This window comes from Dermacentor variabilis, chromosome 3 (assembly GCF_050947875.1).
Source record: "Dermacentor variabilis isolate Ectoservices chromosome 3, ASM5094787v1, whole genome shotgun sequence".
Taxonomy (NCBI): Eukaryota; Metazoa; Arthropoda; class Arachnida; order Ixodida; family Ixodidae; genus Dermacentor; species Dermacentor variabilis.
Genome location: NC_134570.1, coordinates 43,404,485 through 43,423,770, shown reverse-complemented (window position 1 = coordinate 43,423,770; position 19,286 = coordinate 43,404,485). Strand labels below are relative to the sequence as shown.

Below are 19,286 nucleotides of genomic sequence, written 5' to 3'. Positions count from 1 at the left end.
CACTGGCCAGGTGGCGTCGAGGCTGTTTCAGCTTCCTATACGAGGGCTGTCCACGCCAGCCGCTTGGACTTCGATGGAAATGAGACGACACTAAACGGCAACTGACGCGCGCCCGTTTTATGGCATGCTTGAACTTGGTAAGCGAAGCGTTGCCCGACCCACGGTAGCGTCAAAAAGCATTCAGCATGCGACAGAGAGTTTATATGGCATCAACGTTTGTACCAGAGTCCTTCTAGGCGAAATTTTATAAAGGGAAAATGAGACGTCCGCCCAAACTTAGCTAAGTGCTACAAAGGAAACCCATACAGAACCCGCTGGGTTTTTTCTTTCTTTTTTTTTTTTGTAGCACTTAGTTACGTTTGGGTGGATGTCTCAGTTTCCCTTTATTGACTACTTCTTTCCACCTTGCGGGTTTCCGCAGAACTGTTAGGTCAAACTCTTGCCTTGCTTCGTGTTGTTGACAAATTTGACTTGGCCCTGCCATCTGCTAGCCGCCTGGTTAGCTCAGATATTAGAGCGACTGCCCCGGAAAGGCGGTGGTCCCGGGTTCAAGACCCAGACCGCGACAAATTTTTCTTCAACTGCGAGGCTTTTCTTTCGAGGAACCCGTATGGGTTTCCTTTGAATACCAATTGCTATGTCTGGGTGGATGTCTCATTTTGCCTCAATTAATTACTTATCCCCACCTTGCGGGCTTCCGCAGAACTGTTACGTGCACAGTCTACATTCCACAAATATGGGATTGTCTGTTGACGTCATATGTGCTTGAGTCTGCAGACGAGCGTGACACGGGCGTCGGCAGCTGATCTACGCCTGCGCTGTGAGCTACGTCATGCTCGTCCGCGGCATTCTGTCTGTCGGGTGAATCCAGCTCATTCGCAAGACTCACGTAAAATTGGCTGCATAAAATTGGTTGTGTATTAGCTGTCGCCACGTTGATTTCCTTGCGTTACCACGCAGATTGAGTGGTGACTGTAAGAACCCATCAGCAGCAGCCATCTTTTTAAGCTCACTGCAGGACGAAGGCCTCTGCCTGCGATCTTCAAGTACACCCGTCTTGCACTCGCCCATTCCAACTTTTGCCTGTAAATTTCGTAATTTTATCCCCCCACCAAGTTTTCTGCCGTCCTCGACTGCGCCTCCCTTTACTTGGTACCCATTCTGTAACTGTAATGGTCCACCGGTCATCTACCCTACGCACCTACCGGCTATCTATACCCTACCCTACCGTATAGCCCTGCCTAGCAGTATGTTTTTTTTCTCTCCTAATGACAGCTAGACTATCGACTATCCCCGTTTGCTCCCTGATCCACACCGCTCTTTTTCCATCTCGTAATGTTACCCCTAACATTTTTCGCTCCCTCGCTTTTTGCGCGGTCGTTAAGATGTTCTCGGGCTTCTTTGTTAACTTCCAAGTTTCTGCCCCATAGGTTAGCACTGGTAGAGTGCATTCATTGTACACCTTTCTTCTCCACTATAGTGGTAAGCTTCCAGTCACGATCTGACAATGTCTGCCGTATGCACTCCAACCCATTTTACTTCCTCTGTAAATTTCCTTCTCATGATCAGGATCCCTTGCGAGTAATTGACCTAGATAAACGTGCTCCTGTACAGGCTCTATATATAGGCTGACTGGCGATTCTGAATTCTTGTTTCCTTGCCAGGCTATTGAACATTATATTTGTCTTCTGCATATTAACCTTCAATTAACCTTCATATTAATTCGTCCCCGGTGTTCCTGAACAGGACAATGTCATCTGCAAACCGAAGGTTGCTGTGATATTCGCCGTTGATCCTCACTCCTAAGCCTTTCCAGACTAATAACTTGAATACTTCTTCTAAGCATACAGAACGTGAATAGCATTCGGGAGATTGCGCCTCCTTGCCTGATCCCTTTCATGATAGGCAGATTTCTACTTTTCCTGTGAAACCTAGTTCACGTGCCCAAGTTATTTTGTTTAAAAAGAAGCATCAGCTCGTGTCCAATTCCCACATATGAGACACACGAGAAAATAAGAAATGTCATTACAAAGCATGCTAACCTGTATGAGTACATATTAAAGTTGGTATATTAAAAAGAAAAAGACAAATACGGAATTCGGTAGCGGTTGAAAGTAGATAAAAATAATTTAACGGTTTTACTGTATTTTTTTTTTTTCGCGCTGCATTATACATTACGTACTGCCAGCCCACCCGCCCTACGCTATCACTAGAATTGACTGGTTGTGAGCAGCGGATGATAAGAAATGAAGCAATAGAATCGAGCGAAAGATGCGGTAGATTCACATTCTTTAACGTACAGGCTCGTCCACTCTTATGCCCCGTTCACACTGAGACATTCGGCGTCTGGAGCGGCGCCCAGTTCGGCGGAACCCAGTTCGGCGGCGGCGAGATCCGCCGGAATAGCCCCTTCCGCGCCGATCGCTCCCGTACCGATTTTTGCGGCAGCTGCCGCCGGATTGCCTCGCCGCCGCGCGGCGCTGACCAATCGGGGAGCGAGGGGAGCGCGAAACAGGACTTCCAAAGATGGCGGCCGAGTCTCACGTCCTGTCGCAGTCGTCGCAGTCATCAAAGACCGCCGCGACATCCACATCCGAAATGCTCATCGAACTGGTGCGCAACCACCCAGTCATCTACGATAAGCGCCACTTGAAGCACAAAGACAACGTGCTGAAGGACGACTTGTGGCACAAGATCGATCGCGAGCTTCGGCGAATGCTTCTGCGCGTCATGCATCGCCAGAAAGGTGCTTGCCAACAGGCCGAGCAGTACTGCCTCTTCTTGCTCGGGGTTCATCAATAATGTATTTCCAAGTAATGATGGAGACGCGCAACATAAACACACGAACTCGACGCGAGCGGAGACAACTGCGCAATTTCGAGCCGCGCGAACATCCGGGATATCCCGCGCTTGATTGGAGGTTAGCACTTTATGGGGCAGATGGCGCTGTATGTCTTTCCGGCGGCGCGGTCCGCAAGCAGTGTGAACTACGCGATTTTCGGCGGCGGGAGAATTCCATTCGTTGTAGACGCCGGATTCCTCAGTGTGAACGTACCATTAGGGTGAACACGGCTCACCGTGGCCGCGCTCCGCGGGGCGCCAGTGCGTCCGGCGCGGCGGCGCATCGAAGCGAAGCGGCGCAGGCGCACACGGAGCCAGGGGAGGTGCTTCGCGTCGTCTGCTACAGAGCTGGAGCGCGCCGCTCCGGCTTTGCTGCAAAGTACACTTCGCTAGACCCAGGTGACTGAGCGACCGAGGCGGCGTTGCGGGAAGGTGCACTTCACTTACTGGAGCATTTTCCAGCTGGTTCGGTCTACAGCTTGTGAACAGCCTGCTTAATCAATATACATTAACAGAAACAAGCTTATCACCACATAAATCACTTAGCATGTTTTTATAAGTGATGAGGGTAAAAATACAGTCATTTTTTCGCGCTCTTTATTAGGCTGGGGCGTAGAGGCGACGCTTGATAGTTGTGTCAGAGACATCACCCAGCCAGAGGCTGTTCTTAATTTCCCGAGCGATAAAGGTCGGGTTTGCAGCAGCCGCCGCCGCAACAATGGTCATGTATTCAGCTTCAGTGGTCACTGTTTGCCGGGCTTTACGGGGAGCATCCGCAATTCTTCCATCGTTCTTGTAAGCCTGGACTATTCGATTCACTGTTTTCAGTGACCTTTTTGTCATCTGTGATATAACGCGTTGAAGATAGTTTTGTAGGCACAGATCAACAATGCGTCGTCTTTCTTTTTCCGGTACCCGCGACATGGCCAGTTTCCGAAAGTGCACCGGGGAAATAAAATCCTGCACTGTTACAGCGTTTCTGTCGCCGAAGTCGATAAATGTCGAGCCCGTTGGCCGACCACCGCCATGCTATCGGCAGACGACACCGGGCCGGCCTCATGACCGCCGGTTTAATTATCGTGGCCACGTTCGTCCAACACACGGACCGGCCACTTCCCCACGACGGCAACAGCATCGCTTGTTCAAGGCAAGGGTTCCTGTGCCGTATTCATATTTGGGTTTTACCCACTCAGCCTCGCCACCCCCGTAACCCCTAAAAAAAATAGAAATCAATTCCTCCTTTTCTCCAAATTTATCCGATGCCCACCTATATGGCGTAACGCAGAGGCCATGTGCTGCTTCGGGACGCATATCGCACAATTATATGCTAGTGAGAATATGCATATGACCTATTCCGAGGAAGTACTGAAATGAAATACAAGCGAGTAACGACTTAATTACCCGGCAAGACATTATTTAAGCTAGAAAACAGACATGTAGATTATAGATTTTCCACTTCAATTACCTCTTCAAAACGGACAGAAAGGGCATTCGCATGCGGAATGCATCGACTCCAAGGAGAAAACAAACAAACAACCAAATAAACGACGGCGCCACATGTTTCACTCCACCTAATCACTGTAATCAAATAACTGACCGACGATTCCTCTAAATAAGAATGCGACTTCTCACGTCAGGTAGCCGTCAAAGGACCGGCACCGCTTCGGCGATTTTAACCAATCTGTGACAACAAAAATGAATTTTTTTTATATGATGTAGAAAGATGAAAAGGGTGAGTAAAACTGCCGCCAAATCAGTTGCTATGCAGGGGAGAGTCCTTTCCTACATCGCGTAAAGCGCTCCATGCACCCCTACCAGCGACATTAACGCGTCAATAAGAAAGCTGCGAAGTAGCAGATGTCACTTCTTAGTTGCTGTCGAAATAATATTATTGCCCTCCTTAATGGTAAAATCGATGGCAAACATGATGATGCATGATTGAACAATCGTTCTCTAACTTTCTGTGGAATTTATTGCGGGTTTAGGTCGCTTCTTTAGGTCAATTAAGCAAATTCGTTCTAGCATCAAGACATGCGCGAAATGGCGCGCTAGGCTCATCACATGACGACTCCAACGAAGAAGAGCGCGCCTAATAGGTTTCTCGGTATGCACTACACCAAGTGCTGCGAGAGTAAAATAAAATGGCACCAGCCTAATAAAGAGCGCGAAGAAATGACTGTATTTTTACCCTCATCACTTATTAAAACATGCTAAGTGATTTATGTGGTGATAAGCTTGTTTCTGGTAATGTATATTGATTAAGAAGGCTGTTCACAAACTGTAGACCGAACCAGCTAGAAGATGCTCCATTTAGTGAAGTGCGCCTTCCCGCAACGCCGCCTCGGTCGCTCAGTCACCTGGGTCTAGCGAAGTGTACTTTGCAGCAAAGCCGGAGCGGCGCGCTCCAGCTCTGTAGCAGACGACGCGAAGCACCTCCCCTGGCTCCGTGTGCGCCTGCGCCGCTTCGCTTCGATGCGCCGCCGCGCCGGACGCACTGGCGCCCCGCGGAGCGCGGCCACGGTGAGCCGTGTTCACCCTAAGAGTGGACGAGCCTGTACATGCACCAAATCCGCGGTACATCAACGTGTTGGCGTTTATTCTCCTAAACAGACTGGTGGGCTATAGTTGGTATTGCACGTTAATGTTTTTTAGCGCAAAGAAACGCACGACACGAGAGAAGGCAGACAGGAAGCGGCGCTAGTGACCCGTGCGCCTTCCCTCGTGTCGTGCGTTTCTTTGCGCTAAAAATATTATGATTCTTCTGCACCAGAATGTGACCGCCGCTGTCGGGGAATCGAACCCCTCCAGCTCGTGCCGAGGACGTCATGGCTGCTGTGAGCCACTGTGGTCAGGTAATCGAACGAAAAGAATCGCTACATTGTTCTGGCCCAGCTTTGAATCATTCTTTCTTTAAGATTTGCTTTTATGGCGGTTTGCATTTCGGCATCGCTTTGGTACCGTGTAGTGCATAAACACCGCATGGGATTACACGTTGAATAGGATGAAAATAAACACAACTGCGCAATCACGTTTCGTTGTATAGCATTTAATTTACCGCTTCACGTACATTCTAACATGTGCGCTGGATCTACATATTTCTTGTTGCAATTTTACACGTAATAAGACAGTTATGCCTTGAACTGGCGTCTTGCTTTCGGTTGGACAATATATTTTCCGACCGATTGATTGATTGATTGATTGATTGATTGATTGATTGATTGATTGATTGATTGATTGATTGATTGATTGATTGATTGATTGATTGATTGATTGATTGATTGAACACAAGATGCGAGCGGGACGTGGCGCAGCTGTAGAATTGAACAACGCACGTCCGGCCGTATGAGCACGTGGTAGACGTTCTTGGTGACCATGGCGGAGGCGCTGAACATGGACGAGTCGGCGGACGACATGACGGCCGCCGTGATGCCCAGCATGCCCATGATGGAGACCACGGGCGGAGTCAGGTAGCGGATCGACTGCGGCAACACGCTGGACTTGTCACTCAGCCGCCACGGGCCCGGGTAGCCCGCTGCCGTGAAGTCTGCGCCAGAGCATGCGTGCGCGCGCATACCGTCGTGAGTAGGCCTAGAATCTGCTACCTGCAAGCTCCCTAATGGGACAGTAAAGGGGAAAGTATAAGTGAGCTGCGTTAGTAATTCACTACTCGATCTGCTATATACTGAAGAAAGAAAGACCAGCCCTTCCCCTACCGGAAAATGGTGGTAAGCGAATCTTGCCCTGCGCACACCTGACCTAGTCAAGTGTTCGACGAAAACTCGCCTGGTGAGGAAACATATTGGTGCCAATAAAACGTGCAGTCACCAAGAATAAAATAAAAAAATAGAAGTTTCGGGCCCCGTATGGGTTCCTTGTTTATATGGACCCGTGTACGGGTCCCTTGCATGAGCCCCGTATAGGAGTCCCATGCTTATATCTTCATTATGATCAAGGGACCAGTAAGGCCCCCCCCCCGAAACGTCTGTTCTTTATTTTTCCTTTATTCTTGGCGCGTGCACATTTTCATGGCACCAGTACACCTGACCTCCATCACGGGTAAGTAACCCACAGGTAACGGTGACAGATTGCTTCGGCCTCACGCTCCCTTAACTCGGTGTCTTCTTCACGTTGCTGTCGGATTGTCTGGGCTCGGGCGGCTCTAACGGCTGGATCGGCACGACGACGGCGAGCTCATTCACGGGCGAGTTCTAGCCGCCGCTCTCCGAAGACTGCCTGTTCCTCTGGGAACGCACAATGCGTAGCCGTCCCATCCGTTTTCGAAAACTGAACGGAAACGAAGCCGGCGTAGAGCGCGATACCCTTTCTGCCCTTTTCCTCCCCGGCGGAAGCAAACCGGCTGTGATTGCAAAGGTTGCGCGCGTGGCATGAGCGCGCGCCTATGCAGCTGGAATCCTTGCTGATGACTTACGCTCATCACTCATCAACCCGGCCTCATCAACCCGCCCTTTCCCGCAGCTGCTCTGCTCTGGGAGCAACTGGTTCTTTTGCGTGACCACAACGACACCAGCGAAACTTGTGAGCCAATACAACCTTCAGTTGGAAAGCCCCTCTTACCCCGAAGTCGGAAAAGACGCAAAAGCAAAGGACAGGTGGCGACGCCGCCTTGAAGTTGCCGCAACAACACACCGTGACGTCACGCATATTGAATGCTTCTGCTGGTGCCTATAGTTAACCCTTCATCGGTAAAAAGGGAGTTAATCTTTTTTTGTCTAGGAGAGACTGCAGTTTTACAAAATCTTAGAGCCACAGCGGCCCAAATGTGACAGAATACTTGTGAAATCCGTGATGTCACACTGACATACCGACACCGAAGTTTTGGCGCGAAATATTAAATAAAGAAAAACGTAACATTGCCCATCATTCTTTCTTCTGATGATGATCGTAAATTGTCGCAAAATTAACGAGAGCAGAGTTCTCAAGGAATACTTTATCACAGCTGATAACTAATTTATTATTTCTTGTTAATGGCTCCTTTAGAGGCCGACTGCAACGACATAGTGGATCCTGTGAAGAATGGTAGTATCGGATAGTTTAGATATGGAACAGCCGCCGCTTGAAATTTCACGCATGCACTACAAGTGGGCGGGCTGCGAAAATCTCTCAAAAATAATCGCCAACTCATGGCCGAATGCTAAATGTTGTTGCCGCTTCATAGATAGAAATCAACATATACTTTAGCGGTATTGTAATAGAACAAAACATCAACATAACAAAAATAACAACGAAACATCGCTAATACGAGGGGAAAATCTTGCCGCCTAAAAAAGAAACTTTTTCCGAAAGAAAATGTTTGTATTTAGAAAAAAAGCTAGTTCCTTTCAAAACAATATCGATCGGCGTCAACACACTTGTCCGACCTTTTCTCCCACTGTTCGAAGCCACTCATGGCGACCCTAGTCAACGCCGCCGCATTCAGACACCCTGCGCGCTGTGGTTATCCCCGCTTCCGCGTCGTGCGCAGTGCTAGCGCCGCCGCATGCGCACACATTTTAGAGTAACGGACGCACCGCGTATACTCGCGCCAATAACAGCTCTAAAAAAACGCGACAAAGAAGACGAAGCATACAAAAAAGAGCCACTGCGGTATAATCGGCCCTCTCCATCTGCTATCAGCAATTACTGCGTACTTGTCGTCTTAGCTGCTGCTCCGATGATCATCGGTGGCAAGGCCATGAAGATGCATCCTAGGGCGGCCACATAGGAAAGCACCACGGCGGCGAAGTCGCTCTTGCAGCCCAGTATGCATTGAAAATAGACCTGTCCGGGCGAGACCAACATATCAAAATTGTGAGGCTTGAAGGTGTGCTGAAGAGAGCTGCCAAATCCATATATGTACACTTTCCAGTGCACTTTGAGAATTCTGTTTCTGCATTTATTAGACGAGAAAGAATCCCTTGTCAGCGGAAGAAACTATTGTTTGTTTCAATGTTGCGCAATGAATTTTTTGTAAATTCGTTAGCAAATAGGCCAGAGAAAACTTTAGAAGCGGTTCATTTAAAGAAGTCTCAGTTTCGCCCGACAGGCGAAGCATCGATTGCTATAGAAAATTGGACAGTTATGCGAAATAATTATAGTAGTTTTATCGGCCGTATAGATTCGTAAACATTCGCTTACAAACTAAATTAACAAGCATGATGTCATGCGCACACAGGCCAACACAAACACATCTCACTCGATGAGCGCGGGCACTCGGTGTTAAAACGCTGGCGTGAGGAAGAGCGGCAGCAGCAGCGAGTGAATTGACCTTCGTGCTGCCTCTCGCTTCAACGCGAATTATGCGATGAGAACACGGCGCACACGAAGGTATCAGCCCTCGGCCCACCTATACTCAGCCCTCGTCGCATATTGGTTTCAAGATAGGGCCCGTGCGGCCAGGCTGAGCCGCGCTATGTGTAGCCGCAGCCAGAGTACACCCCTCCCCCTTCCCTATGCTTCGCACGCGGTGGAAGACGGCGCGCTTCCTCCCCGCCTCCCTCCTTTGCGAGCGAGAGATCATGTCGCCATTCTGGACTCACTCTCGCACTTTTTCACTACAGTACACGGCGCGAGGCAACGGTGTTATCGCAGTTGGACTTTACACGGAACATCACGCCGACGCCGACGCCGACGGCGGAAATGCGCCTTGGGTGTCCATATAATTGCTATCTCTATGAAAGATGATAAAACTGATTTACTGATTACAAACAGAACATATAGTTGGTCTTTCGGACCACTCGCTTGAACGTGCGCGACCTTCGCCGTTCGTGCCAAAGAGCCAAGCGGAGGCAGCCAGAGGATCGACAGTCAGCTCCGAGGCACAGGTGAGCCCTGCTCCGGAGATCGGCATCACTGACCGAGGGCGCAGGATCCTCGTGTCTCCTCACAACAGAATTCTAGCGAACGGTGTGGACATACAGTTCTCATATTTTGCCCGGAGCGCTTATGCTGCGATGCTGACAGGAGGGCAGTGCCTTTCCTAACGTTCCCTTAGGGGAGACACATCCCACTCCCTATTCTTTTTCAAGCTTCCCGTTTATATTGCAAGCTGTTTTTCCTTTTGTTCATACAAGCTGGCGATGTTTCCAGTCGGTGGGTATGGTGCGTAAGCGCTGCGTGCTATAATTGTGTAGCTGTTTGAGCGAGTTCTTGCGTTCGTATGGTTAGCGCGCGATAAACAAGGACAAATAAAAAAAGAGGGAGGGAGAAATGGGGCATAGACATAGCGTTGACTTTCAACTGATCTTTTATTAACGTATACCTCGCTACATATTGTATCTAGGATATACGGTACGTCGCCGCGCATGCTCACTGCATTCCCATTCCACGCCCAAGAATGCAAATTCTTCAAGTTCTTGTTGAAGCTCATGTGTCCTTGTTCATCTCTTTGTTGTTGTTTATCGTGTGCGACGTATATGAAGTACTCATTGTTTCTCGACACCTGGGACATCGCCCATTCATGCCTGTTGGGTCGGTAAAGTGAACAACACATTTCTTCGGGTTGGGAGGGATGGCGGGCCAGGCGCATTACGCTTCTTTTGAGAGACGCCTATTCTGCATTCCTGACTTGCCACTGACTTTGCAGTCTTTAGTGCGATTTACCCTTTAGCCCCTTCCTTACCCACCTGCCACGGGATGCCTCCGAGAGCGGTCATAAGAAAGGCGTCGAACAGCTGGCCGGCGTTCGCCATCGGAATGTGGCCGAGCCAGTCGGTCTGGGGACCGGTCACAGTTCCCACGCCGCGGCTTTTCAGGACGTACGGCACGCACACCCACTGCGTCATCAGTAGACACAACGGCACGCATGCAAAATCATGTCAGTGGTCATTAGATCATTTCTTTTACAGCGAAGCTGTTAGCTTATATAGACCGTTTCATCGGGCGAGGAGGATAGGGCGCGCGGAGAGCCTTTCCTCCTCTCTGGCTTGGGCGATCCGGCGCGGCGCTGCTTGAAAGTATTGCTGTCGCGTGCTGCGGAACGATTTCGAGATGTTTTAGATGGTACTTTGTGAAATTTACGCCATGTCCGTTCATATAAAGTCGTCAGGGAAGCCTTTCGGTGCATCGGTGACTACAGTAGGCGGAAATATCTTTTGGGGGGCGCAAAAATGTGACGCGTTTTACCAGCTGCGGTGTACGCACATTATCAGTCGCCGTGTGTGTATGTGTTGTGAACCATTTTGCTTATATCGGTTTTAATTCAACAAAGAAAAGCGGTGTCTCTGTATTAGCAGCATGAAATGGTAAATCTGCTCAATATCTGATCGCTTGGCGTAGGGAGTAAAACATAAAGCATAAGAGCGCATGCTCGTGCGCGGCCAACCTAAGGCAACCACGAAACATCTAAGCGGCAGGCGCAATCAAATATTTGTGATGCACCGGCATCGTTCTCGCGCATTTCAAGTCTAGTAGGCTTCAAATTACCATATGTCTACGCTAGCCTTCCTGCATGAGGCCGATGGCGCTGCTCAAAACAGCGATCACTGCGGTTGGTGAACCAGCACGCTACATATGTAAGCTGTGCGCTTCAGCATTGCCTTTTTGGCCTGCATACAGCCATAATATATGAGGGATCGCATAAAAAGAATGCGATGCCTATTTTTGAGGATAAAATTTCCGTAATGCGTGTGAGTGCGTCGTAGAGAACGGAACGAACACAACCGAAAAAGAAATTCGGTTATCATCCTCTTTTTTGAAAAAGCAAGAGAAAACGGGCTAACGCCGCAATAGGACCTCGCATAGTCACGCCGTACAACGTTTATAAATATATAGCCGCTGATGCGGTATGCTTGGACCATGCGGTGTATAGAACAAATATATATGTAATCCAGCACCTACCACTGCTTAGGACGCTCGCGCAGTTCGTAAACAGTCCCTTTGCTGAACAAGCGTAATTCAGACTGTAAGGTATGCTGCTATCACTTGCCAAAACTATTTTATTCAGGGGCGGAAACCTCATCCATCGAACCAAGTAGTCACGCAATGTAACCTGCAGCGAACAGTTTGAACGCTTGTCAAAGTATAACATCACAGCTCCTATCGTAGCAGAACGGTACCCACGCTCACGCTGTTACGATCGTCGCGTATATTTCATGGCTCCTAAACCGCAGCTTAGAAATAGAGGATAATACTGCAATGAGGTCACATTAGTGACTGGAACATTCAGAAATACACAATTCATCTCCGAGGCTGATTGTAGACTCGAATATGCGCGCACACATCGCGCTGCGTGTTCCGTCCATCTCAACGCAAGCACAAATTCCGGTCATGACGCCTTAAACCACTTCAGCACGTCTCACAGAACCGTTTACCACGTAGAAGACGCACGTCATACTAAGCATACCGCACGACCGCGAAAACAAACGCCAGAACCTGCCGCCGAGCGTATACCTGCCATGCAAAAGACCGCTTTCACCCAAGCCAGTATGGCGCTGCTCATAGGCGGCGCCACTGCGTTCACAATATGGCGGCGCCTACGAAAAAACGGTCTATAGTTGGTCGGGATTTCTTGTCGACTCGTGCTCAGCCAAACCTAGCGGCTACGACCACTCAGACAAACCTTAAACGGCAGCTGGAAAATGGCTTTATCTATGATTTTCCGCGTATGAGATTTATGTTTTCTCGTATATTCGAATTACAATCCGAAGCCATCACATCACGTCTGCAGCTTGTGCGTGAGTCGTACGTCACAAATTTTCTGACGCAATGTACGTTGAAAATCTCAATAAGTTCAATAAGGCACTTGGGCTTGGCGGAGGGCCTATAAAAATGACGGTATATGCTACACATCCGTACACGTGCGTGCGCGCGTGACGTACGTGTGCGCACAGTGTACATGTCCTTGAAGCGTGGGCGCTCTGTACGTTACATCTGTCGCACAGCGTGTGCTGCCACGGTAATCGACATTATGGCAAACACTGTCCAGAAAGAGTACCGCCACCTAGCGGCCGCGCCCACTCAGACAGCCCTCGAACGGCAGCTAGAAGCTAGAAAAGGGGGGGGGGCGGATGACGCCACTACACAACGCACCTGCCGTTGGTGACGTGTGGATTGACGTCAATCGGAGCAAACCAATAGCAGATACGTAGGCCTCGTATACGTAACTAGACAGCGCACCTGCCGTTGGTGGCGTGTGGATTGACGTCAATCGGAGCAACCCAATGGGAGATAGGTAGGCCTCGTATACGTAACTAGACAGCGCACCTGCCGTTGGTGGCGTGTGGATTGACGTCAATCGGAGCAACCCAATGGCAGGTAGGTAGGCCTCGTATACGTAGGTCTGCCGAAGAGCAGCGTGAGCCCTACAAGCAGCGCCGTGCTGCGAGACCCGAGGAACTACGTGCGCAAGGGGCCGAGCATGTAATCCCGTCTAAGGTCAGTTGGGGTGGCGGTACTTGTCTAACGTCGGTTGTGCTTGTCTAAAACAGCTTCGCTGTACATCCGCTTTCACAGTGTGAAACGGAGGCGGATTTTCTTTTTTATCACGTTTACCTGATTAGTTTGAGTATACCGTGAGCATTAAAGATCTCCCTTAACTATGTGTACAAACGCTTCTAACGGCATGTTCTCTGCTTTTCGTGACTTTCGAAGTACTCTATCAAAGCGAGCCCATTGATTGATTACCGCGAACAGTGACTTGAGCTCAAATGGTCTGCTATGCGTTTGTCACGAACGCCCTGTGAAAAAGACATGCTCTTTACCAGGAATACTGCCGTGGTGCATATCTGGAGGACGTCGGTGTAGGCGACGGAGTAGTGGCCTCCCAGCGCGGTGTAAAATAATATGGTCGTCGCGGCAATGACGATGAAGAGGTGCGAGTCCACTTCCAACATGGCGCCCGCCGTGTCACCTGCGGCGCCGAACACGCGAGGTTACGTACCATTACGCAGTGTCACGCACACAGGCGATACTTTAGCGCGTAAGCCTCACAATAGTCAGCAATGATTGCTCGAAGACCTAACCTTTGATATTTGTTTTCGTTTTTAGTCTGGCGAATAGTGTCGGTGTTATCCGAAGACTGCGCGCGCGTACGCTGCGCTGTTACTGAGTGTTGCATAAAATAGGAGTGGCAGGTATGCGTGACACTTCAAGCTAAACCAACAGCCGATTTGTCACAAAAGGTAGTATTTCGCAGAGGGTTCAGTTTAATACGACCGGTTGCGACTATTCCTTGCGTTCTTGATCGCAATAGAAACTAAGTGTGCGTCGCCTGCGGTGACGCTTTGTAAATAAATTGTCGATTAACTCCGCATTTCACAATAGCGGTTACAGATGGCGCCACCTTTTCGTATTTAGAAGAACGAATTTAATTTATAAAGGTAAGGGGGGAAAATATAGAATTCACTCATACATACCGTTGACATTTCGTCGGTAAAATACAGGTTAGCAATGCAGGCGACTAAATTAAAGTTGCAGCAAGAGTGGGCCAAACATAATTGGCACATTGGGAGAACTTCAGAATGGCTTCAGAATCGGTAGGCGTCCGGATGATTACGTATTTGTTCTTACTCCCCGTATTGAAATATTCGGAGGAGAAATGAGACCGTTAAATGTGAGTTTTTTAGACATTACTGGAGCATATGACAACGTAGACGAACATATTGTGGGAAACTTGAAACAGGGCAGCAACCCACAACATATTATGGGATATGCTCGAAGAAGCCGTGGGCAACGACTGTTACAGCCTTTGAGAGAGATTTAACTAGAAAATACAGTTTGCGTTGAATTGGAAGGGATGAGGAGCGAGAATAAAGCTCATATCAACAAAGGACTGATGCAGGGGTGCCCTTTATCCCCACTGCTGTTTATGATGTCATGGGGAGGAGGAAAAGGGCGCTAGAGGGAATATTGGGTTTACTCTCCCATACAAACAGGCAGGTATAGTAGTACAGCAGCAGCTTCCAGGTTTGTTTTATGGTGACGACACTGTGTTGCTTGGTAACAGGCAAAGTTATGTGCAACATCTGGACGAGATTCGGGGATAGGAACGTGAGAATTTAGCATCGAAATGTAGCGTTAGAAAATCAGGTTTTATGGTATTCAATAAAAAGTGTGAGTAGGCAGTGTCCACACAGGGCCAGGAAATACCTCAGGTAAAAGAATACAAATACCTTGACGTATGGATAAACAAAGGCTATAGATATATGGAAACACAGGAAGAAACAATAATAGCAAAGGGGAAGAGAAATGCGGCCATAACGAAACACAGAGCGCTATGGGAATTCAATATTCGTAAGTACGAGGTGATCATCCGGGGCATGTGGGAATGTGTAGTGATTACAGGACTTACATTTGGAAATGCGTTTCTCTGCTTGAAGTCAGGGGTGCAATCAGGACTCAATGGCAACCAAAGGATAGTGGGACGCCTAGCGTAGTGCACTCACGGCAACACTACAAATGAAGCTGTGCAGGGTGATATGGGCTGGACAAGTTTTGAAGTGAGGGAAGCTGCGAGTAAAATTCATTGTGAAGAACGACTGAGGAATATGGAAGAAAGTAAATGGGCTGGGAGAGTGTTCAGGTATATTTATGGGGAAAACATTGACTCGCAGTAGAGGAAAAGAACAATGAAGCTTACCAGCAAGTATGCGACCGGTATAGTCAGCAGCATGGCAACAAAGAACATCAAACGCAAAGTCAGAGAGGCTGGACGATCTCATGGTTGGTGGCAATGGAAAAGAAATCTGCTATGAGTAACAACCTAAGAAGACAAAACGAAATCAGGATAGAAACAACAATAGTCTTCGTAAGGGAGGGTCAAAAGTTTCGAGCGTTATGGAATCAGGAGACGTACACGGATGCAGCAGCGACGCAGCGCTGGTAGCGCCGCATGTTGTAACACAGTACTTTCCTGAATCGCAACGCGTTAGAAACGTATTTGCATTGCAGCATAAGAAAGTTACATCTATCTATCTCCGTATTCCCTGTGTTTCCCTACTATTAGGAATTTATTACAATGGGTAAATTTCCACTTACCCATTCAGCACTTCTTGGCATCCCTGACCCTTGCACACACACACACGCAAAAAAAAAAAAAATCCACAGACGATAACGATACTCCCTAAGACGAAATTTCAGCGCAGCTGTATACGTGTTTTCATTTCGCGATATGTTGACTGGCGCGGACAATCTGTCTCGTGCTCCACGTTGCAAACGGAGCGAAGTGTGGCACGACTGCGTCGCTAGTCGGGAAATCGCGAGAAGCAGCGGGTGAGTGACGCGTGCGCGCGATTCACAGCAGCCGCCGTCGACAGACCTCCCAGACCAGTGTATCGGATTGGAACAAAAACGAAAAAAAAAACCCTATATTTTCGACCGGAAGCAAATCATAACCAGAACGTTATCTATTATTTTGTTTTACAGGGAAATAAATATTTTTGATCGGTTTTCGGTTCAAGGGGAAAGTCGGCAATCCGAAACAACCGACGTCAGGTAACGTCCGATTTGGCGCGTATCTCAGGGCTCCGCATAAGCGCGTATACCTCGGGCAGGGACAGTGCGAGTGGTAGCCGGGCGAGCACTCCACTAATCTTCGCCTGCCACTCGGTGCATTAGGAGATCGGCATCGTAGCGAAACCCAAGGATTGCGCGCCGAAGAGCTTATCGTTTCGTTTTCTACGGGTGCAACGATTTGTTACCGAAGCTTTATCGTTCGCCTAGGTTCGTTTTATCGGAACAATGGTCTCGCATTTCGGCGAGTACACTCGATGACCCGCTGCTTCTGCGATCATGCTCGGTACCTCGAGTCAAGGCACTGTGCATGATCTCAGGATTAATTATTCACTTATAGCGAAAAGTAAATACTACGTTTTTATCGGTACTTTGATTCGAAGATTTTTTGCAAGCCAAACAAAAGCGTTATGAATCGTTACGGGTCATTGTTCTTTTTCGTTCCAGAGCAGGACCAGAGTGGAACATATTTTTCAGTGGAACAAATTTAAACAGTAACGAAAAAAATTTCGTTCTGACACCCTGTCACAGACGACGCTCGCTACTCTGGCTCCATCGCGTAGCCGTCGTCGCCGCGCAATACGCTTTTCTTCTCACGGTTTCGCCGTACCCTCCTCCTCCGCTTTCCTCCTCGCATCTTTCATCCCCCGCTGCGCTCCGCGTTCGCTTTCATCTTTCGCTGTGCTCGCTCACTCGGTTACGCCACCTCCTCCAACGCCGACGCTCGCCGTAAGAACGGGTCGCATAGGAGCTGCGCTCTAAAACCACACGTCGTCATCGTCACTAGTGTTTCGTGAACATGCATACGGAGAAGCTACAACTGTCGAGCCCAACGACGTTCAACATCGGTGCGTGCGGAGTCCAGACCCTCGATCAACGTCCCCGCTCACCCAGCGCGGCCAACACGGCGGCCGTCCAGAGTACCTCGCCGCACACGGCCGGCAGGAACAGCAGCAGCCCCATCCAGCGGCCGTACAGCTCCTGGAACGGGTCGAGCATCGTCACCGCGTTCGTCGTCCTCATCTTTTGCGCGAAGAAGAAGCCGCCTGCGATCACAAGGCGCGCATGCGCGGCCTTTGGTATAGACGAAAACTTGGCATCCATATTGCAATGTACACGACGGTCACAATTCTTTTCTTTTTTTTTTTTACGTAGCGACCCGTACGTGTTCGTGATGAAAAAAAAAAGTAACAAAGAACATTCGAAATTGAAGATTTCGTCCTGGTATTGCAGTTGAACTCCGCACTACCGCTTTTCCGGGACGGTGACTCAGCCAACTGAGATAATTAAGTGTTTAGCATGAATTCTTCTTAGGCAAGTTAGCTTATACTCGGTTAAGCCATTGTATAGAGCAGTTAGAACAAACAAAAAGAACAGAGGACCTGACATCACGGCCGCTAAACGTATCGCTGTTTTTGTTTGCTTTCATTACGCTACAATGCATGGCTTCACCAATGGGGTGTTTAGCAGATGTGGTGGGGCGAGGACGGACTACTAAAAAACTCGAAGCCCTAGAACGCGCACTGATTAATCAATTACGTATTTGGTTGCTTATACACACTTTCTCACTATCTATCCACTGTCTCTTGCTCTTACAATCGCTTACAGTACTTCGCCCCCTTATTTTTTTCTCCTCAACCGATTATAACAACTCCAGACACTACTGCGCCATACTCCCGATATCCGGGAAGTACGATGTATCCCTGGCCGATTGAACTGAACGACAAGGCAAGTGAATGGGAGAGCAGGGCGCGCGTAAGAGCATCAAGAAATGTCAAGGTTTCTGGGCTAAAGCTTCACGCACAAAAAAAAAAAATCAGAAAAAAAAAACGTGCTGCTTTGTCTGTCCGCTATTCTTTCCTTTCCTATGTCTCATTTCTCTTTCGCCCTTAATATTTTAAGAGAATTTCTTTTTCAGTCATTTAGTTTTCTCTTCTTTTTTCTCTCCCTTTTCTTCCGTTCGCTGTTTCCTCCTTCCTTTCTCTCTTTTTCAAATTTTCTTTTTATACTTGAGTATTAGGCCTTCAAACATATACAATGAACCAATTCCTTACTCTCCTTTCTTGCGTTATTTCATGTTCTTTTTGCCTCTTGGCTATCGGCGAGAAATGTCACCAGACGGTACGCGATCTACACGCGAAACCTTCGCAAAGCCAGCAGCACGCCGCGATGACGTCTTCGCTTCGCTCCCGACTGACGCCGTCCGAACAGCTGGACAAGACAGGTCGAGTGCGTGCCTCGATCGGCTAGTATGACGTAAGGCGTACGTCGTGTATATATATATATATATATATATATATATATATATATATATATATATATATATGCGTGCGTGCGTGCGTGCGTAAATCTTCCGAAAGCGTGCGCCATATGCCTTCTCCGCTCGCAGTTCCGGCGTGGTCTAGTGGCTAGGATATCTGGCTTTCACCCAGAAGGCCCGGGTTCGATTCCCGGCGTCGGAAGAGGTTGCGGTCTCATGGTGTAATGGTCAGCACTCTGGACTTTGAATCCAGCGATCCGAGTTCGAGTCTCGGTGAGACCTGCGTGTTCCTTTTTTTTTGTTGTTGCGTTCACGCGAGCTTTAATTGCGCGGCGTGACCGAAGCGTATGTTTTCAATATTCACGTCTTATATTATGATTCTTTTTCTTTGACCTTCTCTCGACCTACCTCAGATTCGTTCGTTCGTTTTGTGTTGTGGTTATTTTTTTTTCTTTTTTTCTAATGATGGGATCGGTGTATTCATGGAGGCTATTCTGCACACGGTCGAATTTCGCCATGCTGTTGAATTCCGCCATGTTTGCGTTCTGAGCCGATCAGAGGACGTAGCCGTCCTGTCAACCAATCGGAGCTAAGCAAGATGGCGAGTTCTACAATATAATGGAATTTCCAGTCCAAAATAGCATCCCCGTGGCCTGATGTGTAGTAGTAAGATTCGTCTATCTGGGCTTTGTTACCGAGAAAACGCACTGCGCTCGAGAGGAAGCTCTAGCTCGGGCCC

General features: G+C 48.6%; 1 protein-coding gene and 2 non-coding genes across 3 annotated transcripts in view; 2 read left to right on the top strand and 1 right to left on the bottom strand.

Annotated features, from left to right (window-relative positions):
- Positions 1-19,286, bottom strand: part of LOC142573939 (high-affinity choline transporter 1-like) — a 35,774-nt gene that overhangs the window by 5,297 nt on the left and 11,191 nt on the right. The window contains exons 3-7 of the mRNA XM_075683137.1: positions 17,178-17,333; positions 13,539-13,687; positions 10,464-10,613; positions 8,490-8,619; positions 6,174-6,385 (exon numbers count right to left, since the gene is read on the bottom strand). Of these exons, the coding sequence (XP_075539252.1) occupies positions 6,174-6,385; positions 8,490-8,619; positions 10,464-10,613; positions 13,539-13,687; positions 17,178-17,333 (797 nt within the window). The remainder of the gene's footprint in view (positions 1-6,173; positions 6,386-8,489; positions 8,620-10,463; positions 10,614-13,538; positions 13,688-17,177; positions 17,334-19,286) is intronic.
- TRNAE-UUC (transfer RNA glutamic acid (anticodon UUC)) lies at positions 18,678-18,749 on the top strand. Its single transcript has one exon. It is a non-coding gene; the product is annotated as a tRNA-Glu (tRNA).
- TRNAQ-UUG (transfer RNA glutamine (anticodon UUG)) lies at positions 18,758-18,829 on the top strand. The gene has a single exon. It is a non-coding gene; the product is annotated as a tRNA-Gln (tRNA).